Here is a 25836-nt window from a genome sequence, read left to right as displayed (position 1 = left end):
AGAATAGTTCTCTTTCAATCAATAGCTAGTAGCTGAACCCAGCATATCATTTGCCCTTTTCCTTGTTTAGTAATGAAGCTTCATTAATCTGTGCTGCTCATCTATTGCGGATTCTTACAGCAAAACCACTTTGCCCCATGGGGCTGAATCGTAGCATGTAGACGCTTTAGCTCTGTTGGTCAAATGGTTAATGAAATGCCATCAGTATCTACAGTTAGAAAAACAGCTCGAGTATAGTGTCAAGCTGAGATGTCAGTTGAAACTATGATTACTTTCACCCTGCCATCCCCATCCTCTGGATCTCATTTCACTTATTATCAGCAGTCCCACCTCAGGATACTGTAAATCTTCACTGGAAGCTCCATCTGTGCTTGCGGCAAAGGACACTTGTGGTTTTATACATTGGAATGCAATAACTGCGCTTAACATGCTTTAGGGGTCAACTTCACCTGGTACCTCCGAACTCAAATGGGGAAGCAGGATGCATGTTCTCATCGAGGGTTCATTAAACAGGCTCCACTGTTGTGGTAATGAAACTCCAGCTGCTAATGAGCACCGGCTGGATTGTTTTCTCGGCAGGGACAGAGCCAAGACAGCTCAGTGGAGCCAGGCTGTTCGCGGGCTTCACCCTCCTCCTTCACCCTCCTCCTCCACCCTTCTTCTTCTGCTCCTCCTTCTTCCGTCTTCATTCTTCCTTTCACACCTGCTCATAAACTTCCTCAGGCCGGCAGATAACGATGTTGTTTTGTTTTTGCCTCCATTTGCTGTACGGTTACTGGAATAAGTAAAAGTGGTCCCCACTACGTCCCTGGTTTTCCCTTATCTTAGAATAGTGTAAGATGTAGAGGAATTAATAAGATACTCTAGACAGAGATGTTTGACTTCTGAATTGCCTTTTATCCAGATGATCTTACCTTATGGGTATTTTGAAAATTCCCATACTGTCACAGTTTAATCGTGCTGCCCACCACAGAATCATGCAAAGTCTTCAAGTGTTTCATATTGTTTCAGTTTTAGAGCTCTCACTGATAAAGTGATTGGTCTATCCAAGTTCATTCAGATGGGACCAATTAATGAACTATGTTAATAAAGATGAGGGTCGGTAAAGAGAGCACTCACCATTTCTGGATGGTATTGGATCTGCTATAATCACAGGAACTGGGGTCATAATAGACCAATCTTTACCAAACCTATTTTTCTTCTCATTGAAACCTTGAGGACTAGCCTACAGCAATTGTAGAAAGCTCACCTATAGCTAAACTGTCAATATACTGAGCTATATATTTTTCTCTGTACATTCAGGCTTCAATTAAGACTGTATGTCAGTGTAAAGGGTTGTTATCCATCCAGGTTGGCCAAAGATTTTGGCTCCGCAGAACTTCTGTAGAATTGATTAGATATATTACCAAAATGGGTAAGGGGACAAATTACACATCATCATTACCTATGACAAACAGCATGGCTATGGCTATGTACTGACAGCCTCCTGTACCCACATAGCAACTCTGTTAATGGCTGCTAGAATCACACATATTTCAAGTGGAGGCACAGACAGTCTTACAGCGGCTTGTCATGACTGGTTATCTCCAGGGCTTCATAGCTATTTATGCTGCACTGACTTGTAGTCAGTCAGTGTCCAGTGAGTAGAGTGACCCTCTGCATCACACATTACGTAGCATTTGTTTCCTGCAGCTTCCTTGCTACCTTACTGGTGCATTTTAAAAGACATGCTGGGAGAGAGGTTTCTAGCAGAATTTGAAGGTGTAGTTACTCTTTAACATTGGTTGTTAAAGAATTTTCACCCAGCTCTGTACTGACTTAGACTTATTGGCTTCCAGTACAACATTGACATGAGTGAGACAGTAAAGAAAATGCTCACACATGCCCATGCATACAGTTTGTCAACAGTTTAAACGTATGTGTGACTGACCTGCTGTGCCTCAGGAAAAGAAGCCGATGAGCATTAACATGAAACAAGAGCAGATCTAATCTTGAGACACTGAGAGAGGCCAGCAGCTCTGACTTGTATTCAGCCCACCGTCAGGTTATCTTGGGAGACAGGTAGACCACTTGCAGTCAGAAGTGCTCCACTGCTGATAGCATTTTAAATCGGTAAACCATAGCAGCCCTCTTTCATGCTTTCCTTTTCAGGAATGCCTGACAGCTTGAGAAACCGATAAACCCCACTCTGACCTCTGTCATAGGACTTTGTTAACTGTTTTTTTCTGATTTGGTATGGATTAGAAAGTCCTCTTCCCCTTGAAGAATGAAGTTATTCATTAAAAGTGAGATACACCAATGTGGTTCTTGACCTGGCGTTAATTTAAGACCTATTGCTGTGTTAATGTTAGAGAAACTGAGCTATAGAACATACAGTAAAACAGGGATATAGTTGCAAGACTTGGGTAGGATGATTGTCTTAATATGATTTATTATCTGACCTTGGTGTCCTCGACTGTACCATGACACTGGTACTTACGACATTGTAAAAGTTTATATTATTTTTAACCTTTTAATTGCCGAGATACACTACCAGTCAAAAGTTTGGACACACCTTCTCATTTAATGGTTTTTCTTTATTTTCATAACTATTTACATTGTAGATTCTAACCGAAGGCATCAAAGCTTTGAATGAACACATGGAATTATATAGTAAACAAAAAAGTGTGAAATAACTCTAAATATGATTCATATTTTAGTTTCCTCAAAGTAGCGACTTTCTGCTTTGTTGACAGTGTTGCAAACCCTTGGCCTTCTATCAGTGAGCTTCATGATGTAGTGATCTGAAATGGTTTTCACTTGACAGGTGTGCCTTGTCAGGGTTCATTTGTGGAATTTCTTGCTTCTTAATGGGGTTGGGACCATCAGCTGTGTTGTGCAGAAGTCAGGTTGGTATACAGCTGACAGCCCTATTTAACAACTGTTAGAATTGATATTATGGCAAGAACCAATCGGCTAAATAATGAGAAATGACAATCTGTCATTACTTTAAGAACTGAAGGTCAGTCAGTGCAAAAACTTTGAATGTGTCCCCAAGTGCAGTTGCAAAAACCATCAAGCGCTTTGACGAAACTGGCTCATATGAGGACCGCCCCAGGAAAGGAAGACCAAGATTCACCTCTGCTGCTGAGGATAAGTTCATCAGAGTCACCAGCCTCAGCCTCAATCGCAAGTTAACAGCTCCTCAGAGAGCCCAGATGAATGCCACACAGAGTTCTAGTAGCACACACATCTCTACATCAACTCTTCAGAGGAGACTGCGCGAATCAGGCCTTTATGGTCAAACAGCTGCTAAAAAAACATTACTAAGGAAAAACAACAAGCAGAAGATATTTGTTTGGGCCAAGAAACACAAGGAATGGACATTAGACCAGTGGAAATCTGTGCTTTGGTCTGATGAGTCCAAATTTGAGATCTTTGGTTCCACCCGGTGTGTCTTTGTGCGACGCAGAGAAGGTAGATGGATGGTCTCTACATGCACGGTTCCCACTGTGAAGCATGGAGGAGGGGGTGTGATGATATAGGGCTGCTTTGCTGGTGACACTGCTAGGGATTTATTTATTTTTATTATACACACTGAACCAGCATGGTTACCACAGCATCCTGCAGTGATATGCCATCGCATTTGGTTTGCATTTAGTTGGACCATCACTTGTTTTTCAACCGGACAATGACTCCAAACACACCTCCAGGCTGTGTAAGGGATATTTGACCAAGAACGAGAGCGATGGAGTGCTGCGCCAGATGACCTGGCCTCCACAGTCACCTGACCTAAACCCAATTGAGATGGTTTGGGATGAGATCGACCGCACAGTGAAGGCAAAAGGGCCAACAAGTGCTTAGCATCTCTGGGAACTCCTTCAAGACTGTTTGAAAACCGTTTCAGGTGAGGACCTCATGAAGCTCATCAAGAGAATGCCAAGAGTGTGCAAAGCAGTAATCAAAGGAAAGGGTGGCTATTTAGCAAAATCTGAAATATAAAACATGGTTTGAGTTATTTCACACTTTTTTGTTTACTACATAATTTGATATGTGTTCATTCATAGTTTTGATGCCTTCCGTTAGAATCGACAATGTAAATAGTCATGAAAATAAAGAAAAAACATTAAATGAGAAGGTGTGTCCAAACTTTTGACTGGTATTGTAGACAGCACTGCAACTCTGCTACAGCCTGAAGGCTACAGAATGAGAGACATACACCATAATAACAACAAATACACTCTGGACTGTATACTGTAGTAACACTGGCCATGTTTTTGAAAAAAATCCTTGGGGAAATGACTAGTTGCTTAGCCTACCTTACCTAGTAGCCTGGTAAACAGTCTCTTACAGTCCCAGTGTGTTGTCATTGGTGACAGTGGCGAGATCTGACAACAAGCAGCAGTGATTTAAGGCAGTGGTTGCTCATTAAGCTTTAAATGTTGATCAGATCAACTTTGGAGCCAAAAGGTTAGAGAATAGCGCTTATGGCTGAGAAGTAGCTGTTTTGAACCACAACCATGCTGGAAAACTTTGGCAGGAAGGCAAAAGAGCAACATGTGTCCCTCCCTCAGCATGACTGCTGAAGTTCCCCTAGAGCAAGAGTCTTACAACAACGGATGAAAGCGGCCAATAAATGAGACTGCGGATGTTTTGAACCATCTAAGTATGACAATAGAGGTAAAACAATAATTATAGATAAGAGTATTTCCGTTACATGAGCCCGATCTGTGATCATGAGCCTTTCATGTTTTCTATGACTTTGGCTGTCATTGCTGTCATCAGACAGTGAAATGGTAAGGAGTGATTGATAGGCGATGATAACATTCATTAAAGAAACAGGTCTCAGGGTTATTCACACACTCCAAATTCATTCAGAAGCAGTTGACAAGCTAGAGTCAAAGAATTATAATTAATAAACCTGAGTTACAACCCTCAGCTTAACACAGATTCCTCTGTATACTGCATGTGCTATGTTTCTATTCATAAATCCAAAACAAAATGCTTTCTCAGTAAAGGTTGCAGTGTGTCCAGTCTCTGTGTTGGTACAGTGTGCTGCAGAGATCACACGTGCCGATAGAGGATATTTTTGTTGATGAGGTCTTTGAGCCTCAGTTTTGGCTTGTAACTGCCATGTGTGTCACATATGCTGACATCTCTGTTCATTGTGGTGTATTCATGTCAGATGCTCTAAGATCTGTAACAATTCCAGGACTAATGATTAGTCCTTGTAGGCAGGTGGGCTTAAAAGGTTTTATGGAAGCAGTGATGAAGGTGTCCTGTCAAGGAAAAGGAGATGAAGCACACCAACAACAAACTGGATTAGATTATACATTGTTATATGTCGTAACCAGAGCAGGTACAAATACAGGTCTGTACTGGAAAAATGTTGATTCACTCACGTATTGTAGGCTTTATTCTTTGATTCCTGATTTTATATAACTGGTGATTTTCCAATTAGCTCAATGCTAACACATAATGAGAATTCTCATACCATTGCCAATCCCAACATGCTAATGAAAACTAGCATCTCAAGTGGAACAGTATTATCTTAACGAAAGATCCATTATATTTCACATTCTTAACATTAAAGGTAAAATTACCTTATGACTGTTGTTATTGTATTGTTAAGTCGGTCAGCTACTCAAACTTCACAGAGGTTTAAAAATATCAACACCTTTAGGTGGAGAAACAGTTATGGACAATCAGCACATATGTATATATTTACCACTTTTAGGTGCAGTAGAGTAATCATGCTGCAGAAGTTAAATGCAGAAAGACTGACTGGCATGTGATATGCACATCTAAAGGTGTGTGATTCAAGTTCAAAAAAGAAAACAAAAAATACAATAAATATTAACAGTGAATTCTAATACTTTCAGATTTGAAATACTTGCATACAAAAGAAATTGGACCCAAAGTATTGCAATACTATTGAACCAGACGATAAGCATATCATGCTAGCCCTGTCAAGTGGAGGGCATAAATATCCCACTGTGTGTGATTCTCCATATTTTAGTCTTCACAAATCCATAACATTTGCATTTCCAGAACTAAAAGCCATGCACACCATGTCTTTGACAGACTCTCACAGTAAAAAAAAAAAACTGCCATTGTCTGTCTATACGGTAGCTGTAAATGTGTGATGTGTAAGGTGCCCCCTTTTAAAGACCTGGGACCAATTTCCATTATCTATACCCGTCTACTAAAAGTTGATGGAGCATGCAATGTGGTGCTGTGTATTTCAAATTGCTATTGACCTGCTATTGCAGCACTCAACACAGATGATATCTGAATTCAAAACTGTTTGTGTGATTTATCTGTATGTGAGTGCATTAACAGCATCTACAGGACATCTAATGTTAATGCAGAAAATCCTATAAAGATGCAACAGGAATTATATCTGAAGATTACAACTGAATGTGTTCCCGGTTTCAAGGATTTGTGCATGACGTGGTGGTGTCCTATGATTACAGCACTGTGTTAAGACTTAATATGTCATAATCCAATGACCCTGAATCTGTCTATGAAATCACTGCCAGCATTCAGGCCTCAACATTGTCTTTGCACCAGTGGTCTTTAAAGGTTCCTCTCAAGCAGTTATATGAGCAGGGTCATATTCCTCATAAAGAATTGATTTTCAGTGTCAGGTTTTTTTTTTTTTTACTGCACAGTATTTGCAGTGGAGAAAAGGTGATGCAAGTACAGCACAGTATGTGAGTAAGCATTCAATACAACATGGACAAAAGCTTCAATTTATTTAATATGAAACCTTTAGGCCCCTTTGGTTATTGCTATGTTTCCTTTCATGCATATATTTTTCAAAATTAAAGGCAAGTGCTTTTTTCATTTTTTTCCCCTTCTTTTTTGGAAATAGTACAACTGGCCTAAAGTCAGTGCCAACATGAAACACAAACTAACATCAGAAACTAGGCAACCAAGTGGGAAGATTGGTCAAAGGGTTAACATAAATATTCTGCACAGTCTCAATTTAGAGATATGTTGTAGTCTGGCATTATATACTACACAAGTATCTTGTCTAACACATTTTGTTCTTGGCTGGAGGATGTAGGCACATGACTAACATGTGCCAAGGCATAATGGCTGATTCTGTCCTGTTCAGAAGCCTTTGATAAATTGCTAGCTCTGTTTATTCTTCCTTTACAAAATTGCTCTGGAAGTTATAGTGTAGCAGCTGTGAGCATTTTAGTTCTCAAGGAAATTCAAGAACCTTTGCTGCTCTTAAAGTAGTGGGGAATTAGTTCTCACCAGGTGCGCAATCTGCTTGATTAGGCTTTGTTGGTCCAAATAAAACAATCCAGCTACTATTCAAAGATAAGACAACCGGTGCTGCTGTTTAATTGAGCTGCAGAAATGGTAAGTAGCCCAGGTGGAAAAATGGAGTTTATTTTTTAATTGCACAGTTTATAGCTCTATCCTCAGCTCCTCCTTTTTACAGGAGAAGCATTTTTGAGCAAGACATTGAATGAGTGTTATTATTTAACATGTAAAGCTTAACGGGGTAATAAAATCATTTTGGCATTATTTAAACATATATTATGGTTGCCTTATGATTCATGATTAGTGGGAATGATCAGTTTTGTATATGACATATGAACAACTGCACTCTGGTTTGAATTTTCACAGGGGAAAAAACAATCAAAATCATGTTGTGATATTTGTTAGGGTCTGTATTTAACATGCTTCCTTACATTTGGAGAACTCAATTTATTATAGGTCAGGGCAATCCATTGTTTCATTGCAAACTGTGCCCAACAAAGACTGACACAACTGATTATTTTGCGTTTTCAGTATTATTTTGATTTATTTCAGAGCCCTAATTCAGATGTATTATTAGTGTTTTTGCTCTCGTTGGCAACCAAACTAAGATCTCATGCTGCAGAGTTTAAGGTCTGTATTTTTCCTAGTTTCTGTTTCTGACTACAACAGCAGTGAGATTCACCTCATATGGCCTTCCTCACCTTTAGATTTTGTTTGCAGCATGTGATTTTAGCTCACTGTCCATTCTGTGTATCTTGAGAATGAAAACTCTTGTTATGAAAGTGGTGGATAATGAATAGACTTATCCTTTTCTAAACTTGTACTGTCCAACATTCCTTCATTATTGTTGCAGTGCAACTTCCAGTGACCAGTAGTAAGACAGTGGAGGAGTACATTTCCTGCTATATGTAATTTAATGTGTAATATTCCCAAAGTGGTCTCCATGGTGTATGAGTTTGCCCCTCAATAGGGGGGCTAGGACTTCATCATATAAAAATGCTGAACAAACAAATTCAGTTAGTTCCCTAATGATTCAGATTTGACAAGATCTACCTGAGGCTCCCCCGAATTCTACAATTGCCTCCAGCTTCTATGTTAAGGAGCAGTAGTCGAAGATGCCACACTGAATTACAGCATACATCAATTAAAGTTATAAACAGACAACACAAAGCAATTTGAGTTGGAAAACACAAACATAGATTAAGGAATGTGTTACTGACAGGGCAGACATCTAAAACCAAGGGTGAAAAGTTAGGCCGAAAAGTTTGAAAAAGTAAAACAAAATAACAGTAACAGTCAAACATTTAAAGTCTTTTAAAGGGTCACCACCAATTTTACACACTAATGTGTCTTTACAGGGTGAACTACTGTATATGTGCAAAAATATGTATAAAGCCTTTTGTGGCTATGGAGGAAACTAGATAACTAAATGTAATTTAATAAAATGCATCTCTCTGGCAAAGTTGCATTGTGGGTAATGTAGGTACCAGGTTTTGAAAAGGAAGAAGAATCCATGTAATAAAAATGCAATATCTCTGGTTCTGCTTTATCGAATTTGATAATTTGATTTTAAACTTTCCTGAAGGAGTCCAACAGTGTTATACCAGTGCAATACTAGACCACGTGAGATGGCTCCAGATGGCTCTTGTATGTTCAACAATACCCATTTTAAGATTCTATGATGTAGTGGGTGGAGACATGTACATATGATAACATCCAAGGAGATGTTGTTCACATTCACTTAACAAGACATCATTTTCCCCCAGTTTGCACTTGAAATAAGATACAGACAGAGGAGGTCTTCAAAGTGGAGGGAAGTAAACCTAATACCTGGGCAGTCAAATGTGTGAACGACACGTTAAAAAACAAGGCTTATTTTGTTATGAAGAAGTAGATGGTTTCTCATGGACGGATGGAGATAAGTTTTTTTTGATGATTTCATCCAAAGGGAGTTTTCCTTTAATGCTATGAATTATACATTTTCACCACCACTTTTCAAGCATTCTCCAGTTTTGCCTTCTCTGTAGGATGTTACATAATTTTAACAAGTTGCGGAGTTTGCCAATATTTTGAGAAAACGACTAGTAATTATAATAATGTATTGACGTTCACAATGAAGAAGAACGTGTTATTTGTTTATGGGAATTCGCATGCCTAAGATTTATATGTGTGCTCGTCTGGTGGCTTCACTGGGGCTTGGCAGTACACCGTGCCATCGGACTTTGTTTGTATTTAATCAGATTGACTGCCAACATTATTAATAGCTGTGGAAGAAGGAGGGTAAAGGAGAAAATGAAGGAGAGAGGAGCGAAAGGTGCTGACAGAGAGCTGTATAATAAGCTTTTGTACAGTACCTTGGACATCTGCTCCCCTCTCTCCCTCCATCTGTGTGTCTGTCTGTCGATAATACTGTCTATTCTCTCTCAGCTACCTTAATTAATTTACCACATACATAACTGAGTTACATGGTATATGTATAGATGATGAAATACACTTTTTGGGTTTTCAGCACAGGTGGTTGTTGAAGTGCAATCTTTCCCTTCACTTTTTTGGAGGGTTGAAACATAAACAGAAAAGATTGCAAGTTGACTGCAGACCTTGAAATGGCACACTAAACAACTACGGAGGCTTGGGAGTGAAGCCTGCAGACAGTTTAAGCTGTGTTGGAGAAAGACCCATGTCTACTCATTGATATTCAGAGGCTCTATGAATGAGAGCTGTAAACAACCAGAAAGCTCTGGAATTGGCACTTGAGGCATGTTGCAGGACACACACAGTTTCTGCTTTCTTAACAATGCTGGACATTCACATGTATTCAGACACTTAGAACACACTAACACAGACACCAGAGCCCCTGCCACACTCGCTAACCCACTCTCTCTCTCTCTCTCTCACTCCCTTGCTCTTCTTTCCTCCCCCTCTCTCGGTCTGCACCACATCAGCAGCAGCTGGAGAGTGCAGCATAGCATTTCAGAGCAGAGCCGAGAGGAGGGCAGGGCAGGCAGAGTGGCCCTGTGTGGGCCATCCAGCGGAGAGAGGGAATCTGCCCACTAACGTTGAGTCTCTCTCTCTCTCTCTCTCTCTCTCTCTCTCTCTCTCTCTCTCTCTCTCTCTCTCTCTCTCTGTCTGTCTCTCTGTCTCTCTCTCTCTCTCTCTCTCTCTCTCTCTCTCTCTCTCTCTCTCTCTCTCTCTCTCTCTCTCTCTCTCTTTCTATATCTCTTCTCTAGAGCTGCAAGCAGAGAAACAGCCAAGCTCCTCCTCTCCTGCCACTCAGGAACTGATGACAAGGCTGGGCTTTTTACTAGGAGAAGGGATCCCGGGTACGGCACGCATACCTATGGACGACAAGAATGAAAAGAAGGTATTTTAATTTTCTCCCTCCCCTCCAACTCCCCCTCTCTTCCAACAGCAGCTGCTGCCTCTGCTGCTGCTGCAGCACACAGATAGAGAGATAGGGGAGAGAGGGAGAGGATGAGAAGCAGAGAGAAGTTGCGACAGTGTTACAGAAGAATGGATTTTTTTTGTTGGCACTTGATTCAATTTTCCCCCTGTGTGTTATCTTCGGATGGGGATTTAGGAGGCAACCCAGGGGATTACTTTTTTGCCGCAACAAACAACGGTAACTGTCAAACTGTTTTGAGATGTTAAAGATGTTTTAAAGAAAGGAACTGCATATTTTTAAAGAAATGTGGTGCTTTTATTTCAGTGCGAGCTCTCCAGCGCGGTGTGTGAGTCTCCCAGTAACTTGAGTAAAATTCCAGGGGCTCTTGAGTATGTAACAAGAGCGTCTAAGCCCGGGTCCAGAAATAGAGTTATGTTAGGTCTGAGCCTCACTTTGTTTGGCTCTGCTAATTAAGCTGGGGACCATGTGAAGAGTGGAGCAGCGCATGCTATGCTTCCCTCATGTATCTTGTGTCTTGGACACGTTTTGACACTGAAGCGGCTGAAAAAAGGAAAAAGAATAACAAAGTATTTTATGAGGTGTCTCATTAGTTGAGATGTCAGTAAAGGTGACAGTGTAATGGTTTTGTCTTTGTGTTTGTTTGTGTGGATGAAGGTGTGTTTCAGCTATGGATGAGCATCTGCCAACAATTCTCTTTTCCTCCATACTGCTGTTTTACAACATGTCTATTAACTCAGCATGTTGTTTTTACTTGTGCCCTACAGTAAATTATTCAATGCCAGTAAGCTGTTTGGCTCTCACTGTGACTTGTTAGTTGGAAGAAGCTTGGGCTGCATTGCCATGCAAAAACCTATTGGCGTGCTGTCTCAAAAAACAGGTGGGAGAAAAAATAATTGTTAGGCAGTTGGTATTCTACAAGTTGTTAATGGCTAGGGTATGTAACATCCCTTCTATTCATCTGTTTGGATTCCTCTAGCTTGCTAGTGAATGAGTAGATGTCAAATAAGAGGTTAGTCCCACCTCTCACTCAAACTGGTGAAGCATTGGTTAGTCGTACTCATATTTTGTGAAATCCGTCTGAATGAATATTCATTTTTTGCATTGGAAAAATCCCACATTATCTGTTTATTTTGAAACACTGTAATCTTTTATGGAGGACGAAGTTTTGATTAATTGACACGCTTATACTTATAAGCACTATTTATGTGTAGTATGTACTGAGGTTAGTTCCATTATCCTCAAAGATTTTAGTGCAGTAACAATATACAGTGTGTGAAAAGCACCTCAGAAACAGGTTTAGGATGTTTGAGTTCAGGTTGAATGTGAGATTTTAATTGGAGTAGTTTGTTTGAGAAGCCAAATATGGGTAAAAGCCCCTCAAGCAGCAACACATCTGTAAGAAAGCTGTAGTTTTGAGAATAAGGGGTTGATTATGATTATGACCTGGAATATTTATTTTTATGTAATATTTATGTAATATTTTTGTTTGGTAACTGTAGAGATAGCAATGAGCCTGCTAAAGAAACCCCCCTGTGTTGAAAATGAAAGCATGCTGAATTCACTGGAATGTGAATGAAGCATGATGAGAAAGGAGTCGGTTCAGAACTTACTGAGTGACAATCAGGCTGTATCATTGTGCTTGAAAGCTTTAGTTCTTCTTATAGTGGGAAAACGATGAGCTTCTGGAGCTACAGTATATTGTTTGTAATCAGAGTACAGTTGAACGAAGATGGCGAAACAGGACAAACCAGCTTTAATTTGGATTTCTACGCTTGTCAGTTAGCTCAAACAAAGCTTCAGCTGCTGTATGCTTGTCAGACAGGCTTGATGGCATGAGAAAGGTATCTTTTGTGTCACAACAAAGTGTAGACATCTTCCCTTGTGAATTTCTCTTCAGGCTTTTTATAGTTGCTCCAGACATATGAGTGTGTAATTTTCAAGCCTTTCTCCGTTTACAGGGCTTTTGCCCTTCGGCTTTTGTGTCATGCTCGCATGTGAAAGGCTTGTTTATTTGGGAGGAATTTTATTTGGCATTGCTTTCACATGATCCAGTTCAAATAGGCAGAAAACTCTGATCAAATCAGCCTTTATAGCTTTCTCAATTCTCCTTCCAAATAAGGTTGGAAAATTATTTTTTGTTGTGTTTTTTTGCTGGTCACGCTGAAAAAATGTGAAAAAGTTGCCAGCCGTTGAGTTGATTTCATACTTCATTGACAGGTTTGATTAGTAGAGCACATTCTTGGTGTACCTTAACCCTTTTCTCTGTCCCCCCTCTCCTCAGTGCTCTGTGACTAGCCAGGGTATCAGTCCCTGCTCTACACTCACCAGCAGCACGGCATCTCCCAGCACTGACAGCCCATGCTCCACGCTCAACAGCACGACCAGTCGCCCCCCTCTCAGCCGCTCCAGCCCCTGTGGAACCATCACAAGCCCCAGCTCCACACTCGAGAGCAAGGACAGTGGGATCATAGGTGAGAAATAGCCCACTTCATAATCATACAGAAGTAGCAACTTGTTTGATCCATGAAAACTTGGTGAGATTAGAGGCAACATGTCCTTGCTTGAAGATAATCTGTGGAGTCTTTTTCATCAATGTCCCTCTGACCTGACCTGGGAACTGACCCTTCCATTAACTTATTGAGGGCATTTCTGGCACAAATGTCCACTTGGACTCAAGAATGAACGATGGAATTTTTCTCAAGTTTGTGACCAAAGGTTTTGATGATATTGAGTTTCAGGTGATCAGGCCTCTGTACTTAATAAATCTAATAATGTAATATTGTAAAAAATATAAGTGAGGACAGCATGTTTCTCACTGGGGATTATTCATTCCAATCATACATGTCAATATGATAGCATTAATTTCACAGAAGATACATTTACCTTTCCAAATCTAGTTTTGTTTTTTGTTTATTGCACATGTGGCAACACAAGATTTGATGCAAGGGGCATTGTTGCTGTTGTGTTTACACTATTAGCTGCGATAATGAGCCAAAAAAGTGAGTAAAACAGATCAACAAACAATCAAACATGGATCTAAACAAAACAGGATTCAGAATAGACCCTTGGAAATGTTTGATGAGGAGGCAAATGCATTTGTCACCCTTGTCAAGTCTTGAGGATTCACACAATGCATGTGAGTAACACTTGAGTGAATAAGTGTGAGTAACACTGCATGTAAACATAACTTCGTTAATGAGAAAATGCCACAAGGCACCTTTACTTTAGCAGCTTAAAGCTATCCACATGGAGACCAGAGGTGGAAATGGTGAAAATGGTTAACTGTTTTATGTATTTCTGTTTGAGGAAATTGTCTTGAATTGTACATCATGATGCAAAAATAAACCACCAACAGACATCAATATCCTAACACACATAACACAAAGCACCGTTTGTTAAAAAGCAATCTTCAAAACTGACTTTACTGCAGTTAAAAACCACCTGTGGAGCCTTTGCCAAAATGATGAGCAGCCATATTAGGAATGCCAGTGATGAGCCAAGTCAGCTGCAGATCCAACTGGAAACCAGGCACAGTGCATCAATAGTTTAGGAGCATTAGTAGCTGCAGCTTACCAGTGGCTACATTAGTTTCTAGGTCTGATAAAATCATAGGCTCTGCTGACCTCCCTTTAGTGTTTTTATTCTTCTTTTGGCATTTATCCTGCACAGTGGAACCTTCAGCATCCCCTAGCACACACTTACTGCATTATGATCACTTATTACACTATTTCCCATGAAGCTCTTCTATTTCCTAATTTGTGAGCCCAGAATTGCAATTACCTCGTTTGCACTTGCTTGATTGAGAGAAAAGTCTCACCTGCGTGGTGCCATTCATCATTCATCATTTTGTTAAACCCATTTGATTTTTCGCGGGACTGAATAGAATTTGTGTCACGGTTGATTCATCCTCCACCATTTCTCACTTATTGGGTTTGTATAGAGCTGTTCCGGTATGAGGGTGCATTGAGGTGACAGCAGCCACAGTTTGACGTTGTATAATATCTCCTGTAATAGCTCTGTAAGACATCTGGGGATTTGCACAAGCTGACAGGAATGTGACGTAGTCTATTCATGTATTAATCTGTCCGCTGTTTCTACTCAAAAAGCTTTCAGTGGCGATACAATAGTTAGAAATTCATTCTGAAGACATGTTTTGAGTTGTACATCATGTTTTGAGTGTTACAATCAATAGCAGATTGTCACTGTATGATTTTGCAGTTGTCCTCAGTTGAACTTGAATCTGAAGGCGCTGGTAGATTATCTTTTTTTTGGGGGGGGTTCATTTTCCATATCCCTGTCTGAAATAACTTACATAACATACATTTTGTGATTATTTAAGGTAAAAGACTGACATGATTGTTCCACAGTGTTGCCAAAGCCAGATATAACAAAACAATTTGGATTTCCAATACTGCAGAGTTGACATAACTGATTATCAAGAGTCAGTCATTCTGTTCCCCAGAGCAATATCACAGCTAGATGCTAAATAATTTATGGAAGCTCTGATATATAATCTTTCAGCATCAAGCATTGACATGCTGCCACACAGGGTGAGACGAGCAGTCACGTTGCATTTGTTGAAGTCTATCTCATCTTAAAGCTACTTTGCTTGTGTCAAATCAAGATTTATTTTGCGAGAGAACGACACAATGTGACATCAGTCCTACAACATCCCACCCACCCGCCTCGATAAGACCGCGCAAGCAGGGAAAAGAACAAAGCTATGTTGTGTGTACAAGTCAGATTCCAGCCTGAGATTAATGTTCCCTGTTCTTTGAAGTTTTGACTCTCACTCTGATTTCAAAAGCACATTAATTTGGCTTTGTACTGCCTTAAAAGCTCCTTGGTGGAACTGGGGGGACTTTGCAACATTTCCATACAGTTCCCACAGGACTTTCTGCATGAAGTGCATGGAAAAGGACTTAAACAGGCCCCTAAAGCAATGACCATGTTCAGCTCTGCATATGGTAATATATTTTTTTTTATTCACAGGGGCTATAATTCAACCAAATAACCAATCACTTTGCTGTGCTCAGAGCAGGGGATGTGTGACAGGTGTCATGAATGACTTCATATTTGCCTAGGTAAACAGCATGGGAGTCACAAGATCCAGGATGTGTTAGATTAGTGATAGTGATGATGATGCAACGTGCTGCAGCATTATGAAATCCAGATTAAGAGTGTGTGATGCAAACACAGCCAGCTGGCCAGTCAGTTCCAGTCCCCTGACTGTGCTGATGTGTCTGTATCCAGCTGCCTGTCATTGTGCTGCTCTGGCCCTCCACACAGTTTTTGTTTTTTGTTTTTAGATCGTATTAGATGGTCGGGTTGGCCTGAGGACAGATTAAAGGATTTAGTCTTGTGTTAGCAAAACACCTGTCTGGATGCAAAAAATACTAGAGGCTTGTGCTCCACCCTGATCTTTCATTTTTTTATGTGGTTGAGTGTAATTTGGTTCATAGTACAGCATCCAGTCGCAGTGCGCTGTATGATATTGGATTCTCATCGACATAGTGTCTGAGCTCAGGAAATGAATTCTGATGAAGACTGTGTCTGTAAATATAAAATCAGGTGGTGAACAGGGTTGATAAAGGCAATGAGGAGAAGCATGTAGTTATTAAAAGTTCCATTACAGCTCAGTATCTCACTTGAGATGAAGACAAGATAAATGTTCATAGCACACGAACGACTTTACTCACATTTCTTCCCTCCTGCGCTTATCTTACCTCCCTCGCTTGCTCTAATCCTCTCTCTGTTTTCATCTCCTCTCAGCCACCATCACCAGTTCTTCAGAGAACGATGACCGCAGCGGCTCCAGCCTGGAGTGGAGTAAGGATGGCAGCCTGAGGGGCAGCGGGCGCCATGGCCTGGCACAGAGTGTGCGGGCAGACACCTGCTCCCCTGTGGCTGAAGAAGACTCCAACAGTGCCAACGCAACACCAGCTGACACCCCGTCCAGGACAGACCAGCAGCAACAACAGCAGCTGCAGCAGCAGTCCAACACATCAGCAGGGGCACCACAGCCTCCAAGTCACTCACCTGAGGGACCAGTCCCATACCCACCACAGGCGACTTCTTCCCTCATGATGCCGAGGCCGAACTCTGTAGCAGGTAGGAGCCCTTTGATTTGTGAGCCTTTGACATCTGGATGTCTTCTGTGCAACGGAATGGATGTGTATACCTTTTCCTTTTAGCATTACATGAAACATTTAACTTAAGTTGTCTAATGGTAGCCTAGTAACCGTTTGTTATGCTGATAGTACAGTGACTCTGTGCTTGGCTGTCTGTCTGTCATTTTAAGATTGTGATGCTATGATATGACTTGTGCCTGAGGCTGACAAGTGTTGTGTCAGTTCTAGTCCCAGCGAGTGACAGTCACAGACCTGAAGGAGCCTGGGTAGATATAGAGGGAATAAGATGTTTTTCAGAAGCCGGGCTGTGCAAGATTGTGGCGTTTTGACACAGAAGTTTGGGATTAGCCAGCTGTTGTATGTTGTGCCTCAGACCTAAGTGCAAGCCGCTGTCTGGCTGATCTGTTCTGCATTCCAGCCCTAGAACCTCCCTGTTATGGCTCAGCTCGCCATGTCCACACAGCTGTCACAGTTGTTGATATCCCTCGCTTGCTACCCCCTTTTCCCCTCTTCTCATTCCCCCTTTTTCCATTCGCAGATCTCTTTCACACCACCTCCCTCTGTTTCTGCTGTTGCTGCCTTTGACCTTGGCACTATTAGTTTTACATCTTCCTTTAAAACTTCAGTCCGCAGCTGAATTCAGACCAAGTTGATGCAGCAAAAATCCAGCCTTCTCTGAATGAGTGATGATTCATGGTTGAAATGGTATTTGTGAACTATTATTTTCAGCTGAGTTTTACCCTTGGGACACATTTAGGACAGTTGTTGGATTTTAATGTTCAGCCAAACTGTGAAACCACCAGCAATCTTCTCCGCAAATTGTACTTGAAATCACATGCTGTTTATCTTACTCCATGCCCAGGGGAACATGGTGCACATGCTTTCTGTTGGGCTGACTAGACACTAGAAATAACAGCAATGTAAACATAGAGGACATGAGCTAAACATTTGCTTGTTATAGTAATTGCAGACTAGAACATGAGTTGTATATAAAAGGGTAAAGAACCTGAGTAGTTATGTAAAAGGTGAAGAGGTTAGGGTAGCAGTTTGTGGAGCAGATTAACTGTATGTTAGAGGTGTACTATGTCGTGTTAAGACATCATAATCGGAAGTAAAAGACTTAGTTATGTTTTAGTTCTTAACAAACTAAATCAATTTCACTTACAAAAGCAGGGGCAGACTGGGCAGAAATGGGAAAGGAAGAACCATGAAAACACAGATGGAATTTGGTCTGACAGAGCCGAGTCAAAGTGAAGGAGAGTTTTACCTGTTTCACCTGGATGCCACATCTGCCAGTGTGCTGAAGTTCAAATGCTTTACTGTTCTTGCAAAATAGGCTTGGTTTGACTCTGAGAGAACACAGTAACTATTCACTCATGCCCCATCACAGTAATTTTCTCTTAGATGACATCTAGGTAGTTTGAATGCACTTATTGTAAATTGCCATGAACGAAAGCATCTGCCAAGCAAATTCAAAGCAATGAAAAGGAAGTATATTTGTCTCAAAGCCCAGCAAGTAGCACACCTATCTGCTGAAAGTAATTTGCTTATTCTGTTTGCCACAATTGTCATTGCATTGCTTTCTTTAACACACTGGAGAGGAAGATGGAGAGTGAATAAGAAATAATGCAGATAAATACCACACATTTGATGCATAGCCTGTTCTCAGTGGACATGTCATAGCTTTGGTATTGTTTCTCCAGCCCGGGGTTGAATCTGTGCTCACATTGTAACCATAAAGTGGTACACGGCATTGTGCTGAACGCGCCTGTTCAGTGACCATTCTACTGTTCCACTCTTTTACATCGCATCATTATTTTGCCGCTGACATAAACCTGACCAGCACAGACACACACCGGCTCATAAAGCTAACAGCCCAGGAAATATTTGCCAGTTTGCGTGTAATCTTGTCCTCCTGTGTGCGCCAAAGGTTTATGGGCTGATGTCATAGTTATACAGCGTGGCCCTCTAGGGACCTGCAGAATTCACACCTTAGATTTTACACCGTGTGGCAAGGCCCTGAGAGAGGACATCAAGGACGCGGTGAGAGAGCTTCATTTATGGCCCAAACCGATCTGCATTGGTGTCGGGGTGTGCCAGGGACAGTGACTCTTTTCAGTAGATGCTCAAGGAAACTGTTTTCAAAAAAGAAGATATATTGTTACTAAAGAGGCAATTACTGAATCAGGTCGGAGCAACCAGTGGAGCATTGTACAAAACAAACAGGAATGCATTCATCATAAGTGCATTCATTCACTGTGCCAGAACGTCTCTAACTATTTTCAGTTGTGTGGCCCTCTGAGCCAGCACATTGGATAATGACAACCAAGGTTATAGGTTTTATATTTGGTTGAGTTGTGTACTTGCATTATCCCAAATATTTCCAACAATGTTCAAACCCAGAGGGATTGGTAATTTCACTCAAGATAAAAGAAATTTAAAATCATAGTTTAAAGACATTCAAGTGTGGGACCATAAAAATATCCTGTAGCATGCTTCTTCTTCTTTTTTTTTTTTACGTATTCTAATCCTTGTTTTTAATTGTCTCAGTGTCCTATGCCATATGTGTAGTATTGCTGTTCGTATTTTTGTTAATGTGTTTTATGCTTCTATTGTAGCTGTGATTACACTGCCCAGGGATTAAAAAGATACGTTTCTAAATAAATGTATTATACTCAAAAGTATAGCCCTTAATTATAATTGTAATTTGATAAAAGCAGATAAATGATCACTCCATCACTACCACCTAGAAGATGCCAAGGGTAAAAAAACCCAAAAACTTTTGGTTCATTACTTTGTGCTATACATTAACACCTCAAAGCAGCAATTAATCATCATGAGTGTGCTTACACCACGTTTCTCATTGACTCACTTTTCCAACACAATGCCACTTAGCTACCTAATGGTCCTTGTGGTACTGCAGGTTACCAGGACATAACTCAAATGAAAGATAGAGGCTGTATGTTGTCATTGTCATGGGAGTAAATATCCCAAGAGTATTAAATAAAGAAAAGAAGGAATCAGCACCACCAGTTCTCAGACGATAGTTCTCTCCTTCAAAACGGTAGATTGCTCCCATTGGGTTGCGAGTAGCTTCTGCTCTAAATGAGGTCAAGTCTCTCAGGGTTCTTTTTGAAAGGTGAGAGTGAGATGGAGGATGAGTTGCACAGGCTGACCTGTGTAGAGTGGGCATTGATGCAGACCCTATGCATGGTGAAGAGGGAGCGAGGCACAAAGGCAAAGCTTCTCTTTCACAGTCTTGCTAGATTGTACATAGTAGCAACCCCCAAAAATAGATCACAGATAAAAATGATAAAAATTAAGCTTTTTGCAGGATGTTGTGGCACAGCTTTAGGTACAGTGTGGGAAACACTGACATCTGAGAAGAATTTAGTAGATGCTTCTTAAAGCTCAAAAAAGCTGGTTAGGGTTGTGCGGGCATCTCTGGAGGCGTCCACAAGGTATTCAACTACTTTGGGACGGATTGGAGCATGCCGGGGGGAATACATGCTTGACCTGGCCTGAGAACACCTCAGGATCCCTCTAGGAAGAGCTTGAGTGTGTGGCTGTGAAAAAGAAACAGTGGGCATCCTTACCTAGCCTGTCGGCATTTATGTGGTTGAAAATAGATGGATGGATTTCAATGACTTTTTGTTGAACAGTTTTTAGAGAGAACTGCATACTTCACACTGAAAGATTAACACAGACAAGAAAATAAATATTCTTGCACCTTTTTTGCCTAATAAAGCTAAGAGCACACAACCATACTCCATCTGAATCAAAGTTTCACTCTTTTACAAATGTAATACAAATGTAATTGCATTGTTAACACACCATAACACACTGACCAAAACAGTCTTGGTTAGTCTTTCCACTTTTCCATTCGTCACTCTGGTTTGGTCGAAATAAATCCTTGATTCACATAATTACATTTGAAAATATTCTGGCTCTACGCACTGCTTCTTCATCCTGCCTCTCTCTGCAGTTGCTGGTCTCTTTTTGCTCCTGGGTTAGCTGAACAAGAGTCTGTCGCTGAGCAGTGGCTCACACTTATTTCATCTGAAGTAGACCGTTAAATTGGCTAAATAAAATGACCAAATTCCACCCAAAACCATCACCCCCCAAAAGCAGCTAATTTCAACCAAACGCTGATAGCTGATGTATTCATCCAGTTGCCCAACACAGATACCTAGATATTGCCTAGAATAAAGAAAGAGTACAAAATGTGCAGTATTATTTCACCCATATTAACACTGGACTATTCTTATAACAGTTGATTAAATATTGAATACAAAATGAATACAGAGATTCAGAGAAATGAAGTTGCTAAGGGTTGCAGCACAAATTTCCTTTGAGGCAGAGTGGTTTTTGTCCATCTGTCTCTTGCCAATCAACAGAAGTATAGCTGGCCCTCTAGAATGTTAGCTATGTATGTAGAGGAATGTCCGCATATTGCCCAGAAGTGTCATTTGCGCGTCCTCTGTGAACACACACATTCGTACTGTGGTTAGCCTGTCCGTGGCCCGCTGTGGGAACTTACACCACCTGTCACCTCTGAATTCAGATGCCTCTTATGGAGCACTTCGCCATTGCATCATTAGTCAGTTGTCTCTGAGGTGCTATCTTGGCCACCATTCTTCATAAACCATATTTTCTTGTAAGGCACTATTAAAAAGTTGTCACAAAGGCAACCCCCAACAGGCACCGCAGGCATTTATCATCCCTTTTATATCAAAATGTACACTGTTTAAATGTCATAGCTGACCACATGCAAGGGCTGTGTGGGATATATACTTTAGAAAGCCCAGGAAATCTTACTGGCCTTTTTTCTTCCTGCACTTTGTGTTTTCAAAGAACCTATGTGGGGACAAAATATTTTTCTCATGTCCTCACAGCACCCTTGATAATGCAGTCCTCTGTTTGTAGCCCAGCCTGAAAAGCCTCCTGAGACGGCTCTTACCAAATAAGCAAGATTCTTTTTGGTAGGGATATAAATGGCATTCTGAACAATGTCTTTGTTTGACTCACAGTATTTAAATCAATAATATCTAATGTTTTGCTCTGATTCTTAATACTTTTTGTGTGTGGTGGAGTTTTATAATTCACAATTAATTATCCATCAACATTGATCATGTGAATGAGCAACCCTGCAGGTCAGACGAGGTGAATTGCACCAGACAAACTCAGTAAAAGAGAAGAGAGTAAAACAGTTTTCTTCCCCAGTTCAAGTCATTAAATATTTTTAGTAGTACCACTCACATCTTAACACTGTTTACCTGAGATGATGTCGCCACTCAACGATTAAACAGAGGTAAAGACAATATATCTATGGTACCCACAAAAAATCTCCAACATTTTGTGTCAGATGTGATTTCAAATTTGTGTAGGGATAATTTAAATGTGTTTAATGATGTTAGCATGAGCAGTGTTGACCTCATGTTTCAGTCTGAGCAAGGTAGTCAACCCATTAGCAAGACTAACATTTTGTCCACATGGTAACTTTCAAATGTCAAATTTGCAGCAACCATGAATGTTTATGCATCTAAAAAAACACAGTTTATGAAATGGTTTCCTTCCTTCCTTCATGTTTTCAATCCTTTCTTTCCTCCATTATACTTCCGTAATAAGAATTCTATATTTGAGTTATTTGTGCTAAGCTTTTTAAAAAAGGCTTACAGAGTCAAAGGGCCATATTAGTTCTGGCCACTGGAATGCCATGGTTTTGAAATCTTAGCTTGAGCTGCTTGTGGTCAGGTTGCCCAGACAGGGAGATTGAGTTTGGGTCACTGTGGCTCAGGAATGGTGCTACAATGCATCTGTGGTGTTTTGCTATTCAACAGAGCTTTGTGGTCTGAGCCAGTTGAGGTACAGTACACACACAATGTTTGTTTCTACTCCAGATTCCTCTCATCTTCTGGGAAATCTCATGCTGTGTGTTAATGATAATGGATCCAAGATCCTTTATTAGGCTGTGTGACCCAAGTCTATGGACTGCTGCAAGCAACTTCAAGGATATGTTGTTCCTCTTTCAAAACCTTTGAGAACAGTGACAAGGTACGGTTTGTGCAGCTGTGTTTTTATTAGAAAGCTGAAGTCATCTCCATCTGGTCCATGTGAACATCATCTGTGACTCAGTGATGCTGTGGAGGTCAGGCAGTAATTTTCTCAATTAAAAAATCATGTTTTTTGAACTGCCGCAGCACTGTAGCATGAAGACAAGTTAAGGCTTTTTAAATTTGATCTGCTGTAGTCTCTGTAGGACTGGAACAAAAAGGTATGATGTAACTCTTTTATCTGATATCTGTATGCCCATGTCTTCTCCACTTTTCAAAACGGTATTGTCGGCTGTCACTTTTGTCGACCTGTCTTTGCCAATGCTTTGTGATGTCTTCAGGTAGCCAAGGAATTCTCCTTGGCTTCCACCTTAATGTAGACATCGATCTGTTTGGTTGCAGACTGAAAAGAAAGCAAAAATGAACAGATAACCCATCCATAAGCTGCTGCTCTCTGGAAATGTCACATTTTAAAATGTCCATTCTCAGAATTGTCAGTACCTCTATGTCACAGCATGAACAAAATAAAAACCAGCGCAGAGATCAATCTGCTTCATTTTGAAGAGTCATTTAAATATTCTGCTCTGTGGCACTCCATTGACACATCAGAAAACTCACCAAATGTCTAGTGTCAAAGGGACTGTGTTGGCTAAGTACTCTCTGCCACCAAGCCATCTGGGTAGGTTTGACTGACAGCCCCCCCACAATTGAGAATAAGGTTATACAGTAGTTGTTGAGGACCTACATGACTGTTACGATGGCATCCTGCATGTCTTCATTTAAGTCTCTTTTCTTACTAGCTATAGCTCTTTGCATAGAGGTTGCAGTGAAGACTGACTTCATGCTCCATGTCTCTATGATGTTCTTGTGTAGAAAATCCAATCCAATCTCTACTCTCGCTCTTTCTCGTGCTTCTAAGTATTTACAGTGTAGAACATAGTTATTTTATATAGTAAGTATATGCTTTTTAACCACACTAGCAACCTGATTTGGCAGGTTGATCCTTCACCATGGTGCAGATTATAATTCCTAGACAACTGCTGGATGAATTCCTGGAAAGTTTGTGCAGAAATTCACGACACGTGTCAAGGGTGAGATCCCCTTTGATAAGCAATTGTTAACATTCTAACATGCTTCTTTTAGGAAAAAAATTATACCTGCTAAATATCAACATGTTATGCTGCAATCCATTGAAATAATGACCATTGTTGCAACAGAGGGGTTGTTTTAAAGTTTGCTTTCCAAGTGGGAGACTCAGGGAAAGATCCAACCGGCCCAGTTTTACAGACTTAAACATACATGGCATCACGGCAGTATGGTGGCACACACAGTGAACTATTAGTCCACCTTTTATCTTCTTTTTCCTTTCCCTTTTTGTAAATGTTAGTGTTTATTTCTATTCAGTTATTTAAAGCTTGATAGAAGTGATCTCAGAACTGGCCATCAACTGCTCTGACACTTTATGTTTTCTTTATAGCAAGTTAAATCTCTCAGGTAGTTTGTATTCTGAGCCAGCGTACCACTCCCAACAAATGAATGCATGCTGCATGGCAAACAGAATAACTTAATGAAAGCACCATTTATGGCAAACTCCAAAATACAATCGTCACAATCATAATTCTTTTTCATATTAAAAGATCCACTGATCTACTGTAGATGCATGACAGAAGCATAGTGACGTTCTTGCTTAGAGTGTGCATGAAACAGGGCTTTCCTGTACATTAACAAAAATCACCACCACTTTATGAAACACTTCAGTAATATCTGTGGATGGATAATTATCTTTTATCTGTTTGACTCTATGTCATGTTGATATAACAAATGTCTTATTGAAATATGTCCAGGTTGATAGTTCTCAATGCTTAAATGTTACGACAAATTGTTATCAAGATTATGTTAAGATAATCATCACAGTGATGATTTGTTCTTATCGCCTCCACACTTACTACTGTGGGAATCGGACTCCCATCTGTGTTATAGCAGTCAAATACTCTGCGGTGCATTTTTATTTATTTTTTTTTTATTTTAATTTTTTTTGAGAATTTGCTGAACTTCCAGCCAGGAAGATAAGGGGGGCAGTGGATGGTGCAGAGGAGCTCAGCCCTCTTCTCTGTTCTGTCAGGGGAAACACGCAGCTAAAGGTATCAAAGGGTGGACCTGCCTAAGGGAAAAAGAACCCCATTTTCATCTGAACACAGTCTGAAGCTGCACAAATGTGTCAAAGTAACTTCGAGCAAAGACTTCAAGGTATCATATGTATCAATGAGAAGAGATGTGCAAGAACAGGAAGGAATCTTGAGGCTGAGAGCAGAAACTGAATTGAAGAGGGGAGGTTGGAGGGATGTGAAGGTGTCCTTTGGGAATTCTTTGCCTTGGAAGGATTGCGGATAATAAGAGATATAACCTAACAGAAAGGAAAAATGTTCATGGTGCAGGATGCATTATCGCAGACAGGAGTGAAGGAGAGTGTGCATTAAAATACTTAGGCAAGTCAAGCTGGGTTTCTTATTGGACCCATGGGCAGAAAGATGTGTCTGGTTGTAGGATGGGGGTTCTGCATTCTCCCCTTCAGAAATCTTAAAGAAAATGGAGAAGATAACAAGGGAAAGACCCCTTCCATGTGTCAGTCATTGGCTTTAGTGGGGATTTACTGCAGAGGGTAGATTTTCTGTCCATCTCTTCTATGACTCTCCTGCTTTTTCTGCCCCACTCCTGCCAGGATCATTGATTAATGCTACAGTAGCTGCCCATTACAAACAGTAATCAGCCACTGGATTCTAAATGCCTTGGTTTTCAATTTATATTTCCTCTAATCCACTCCCTTCTCACCCTCTGCTGCTCGCTTACCAAATATTGTGTGTGTGCAGAATGCATGCAGCACATGGACAGAGGTGTATGCGTAGGGAGGATGACACTCTGGAAAGCCTTCTGTCAGCGAGTGCCCAATGCTGGGGATGCTGTGACTGGCTGAGCTCCTGAGAGGGGGGCA

The 25836-nt window shown here is 40.7% G+C and overlaps 1 protein-coding gene across 1 annotated transcript in view; it reads left to right on the top strand.

Annotated features, from left to right (window-relative positions):
* Positions 1-25836, top strand: part of tanc1b (tetratricopeptide repeat, ankyrin repeat and coiled-coil containing 1b) — a 114534-nt gene that overhangs the window by 55227 nt on the left and 33471 nt on the right. Inside the window, exons 5-7 of the mRNA XM_037109662.1 lie at positions 10488-10621; positions 12945-13134; positions 16436-16774. Of these exons, the coding sequence (XP_036965557.1) occupies positions 10488-10621; positions 12945-13134; positions 16436-16774 (663 nt within the window). The remainder of the gene's footprint in view (positions 1-10487; positions 10622-12944; positions 13135-16435; positions 16775-25836) is intronic.

Source organism: Acanthopagrus latus, chromosome 9, assembly GCF_904848185.1.
Source record: "Acanthopagrus latus isolate v.2019 chromosome 9, fAcaLat1.1, whole genome shotgun sequence".
Taxonomy (NCBI): Eukaryota; Metazoa; Chordata; class Actinopteri; order Spariformes; family Sparidae; genus Acanthopagrus; species Acanthopagrus latus.
This window is presented reverse-complemented; position numbering and strand designations above follow the sequence as displayed.